This window comes from Haliaeetus leucocephalus, unplaced genomic scaffold (assembly GCF_000737465.1).
Source record: "Haliaeetus leucocephalus isolate CR32 unplaced genomic scaffold, Haliaeetus_leucocephalus-4.0 Scaffold458, whole genome shotgun sequence".
NCBI lineage: Eukaryota > Metazoa > Chordata > Aves > Accipitriformes > Accipitridae > Haliaeetus > Haliaeetus leucocephalus.
The window spans coordinates 1-758 of record NW_010972894.1 but is presented as its reverse complement, the minus strand read 5'-3'; the positions used below and the strand labels follow the sequence as shown (position 1 = coordinate 758).

Here is a 758-nt window from a genome sequence, read left to right as displayed (position 1 = left end):
TGGGGACAGCAGGGTGTGGGGGGGGGACACGTGGGGACACTGGGGTGGCTATCGAGGGACACGTGGGGACAGTGAGGTGTGTATAGGGGAGACACGGGAGTGGTTGTGGTGGGGGACACATGGGGACACCGGTGTGTGTATAAGGGGACAGGTGGGGACAGCAGGGTAAGCGTGGGGGGACACGTGGGGACACCGGGGTGCATATAGGGGAGACGCACAACGACATTGGGGTGGGTATAGGGGACACATGTGTGGGGACACTGGAGTAGGTGAGGGGGACACGTGGGGACACCGAGTTATGAATAGGGGAGACAGATGGGGACACTGGGTGACTGCAGGGGGATACCCGCTTGTCACGGGGACATCGGGGTGGCTACAGGGGAACACAGGGACATCGGGGTGTGTGTAAGGGGAACACAGGTGGGGTAGACACGGGGGCATGTGGGGACATGGGTGGGATGCCTGGGGACACGCACCTGGCGTTGACGGTCCAGGGAGGTACAAGGGACAGTGGGGTGCACATAGGGGTTTGGAGGTGTCCCCAACATGTCCCCGACGTGTCCCCAGATCATCAACACCTACACAGAGGCCGTCCGCACCGTGGACCCCTTCAAGGCAACGGGGCGCCCGCATGGGCTGTGGGTGGCCTTCGCCCGCTTCTACGAGGACAACGGGCAGCTGGATGATGTAAGGGGGGACACCCTGGTGTCCCCTCCCCCGGGGGACACCACCCCGAACCCCGACTATCCCTCAGTGTC

General features: G+C 63.6%; 1 protein-coding gene across 1 annotated transcript in view; it reads left to right on the top strand.

Annotated features, from left to right (window-relative positions):
- Positions 1-687, top strand: part of XAB2 (XPA binding protein 2) — a gene marked incomplete at its 3' end in the record, with an annotated part of 9,106 nt that extends 8,419 nt beyond the window's left edge. Inside the window, exon 9 of the mRNA XM_010575241.1 lies at positions 568-687. Coding sequence (XP_010573543.1) covers positions 568-687 — 120 coding nt within the window. The remainder of the gene's footprint in view (positions 1-567) is intronic.
- Positions 688-758: the final 71 nt, after the last annotated feature.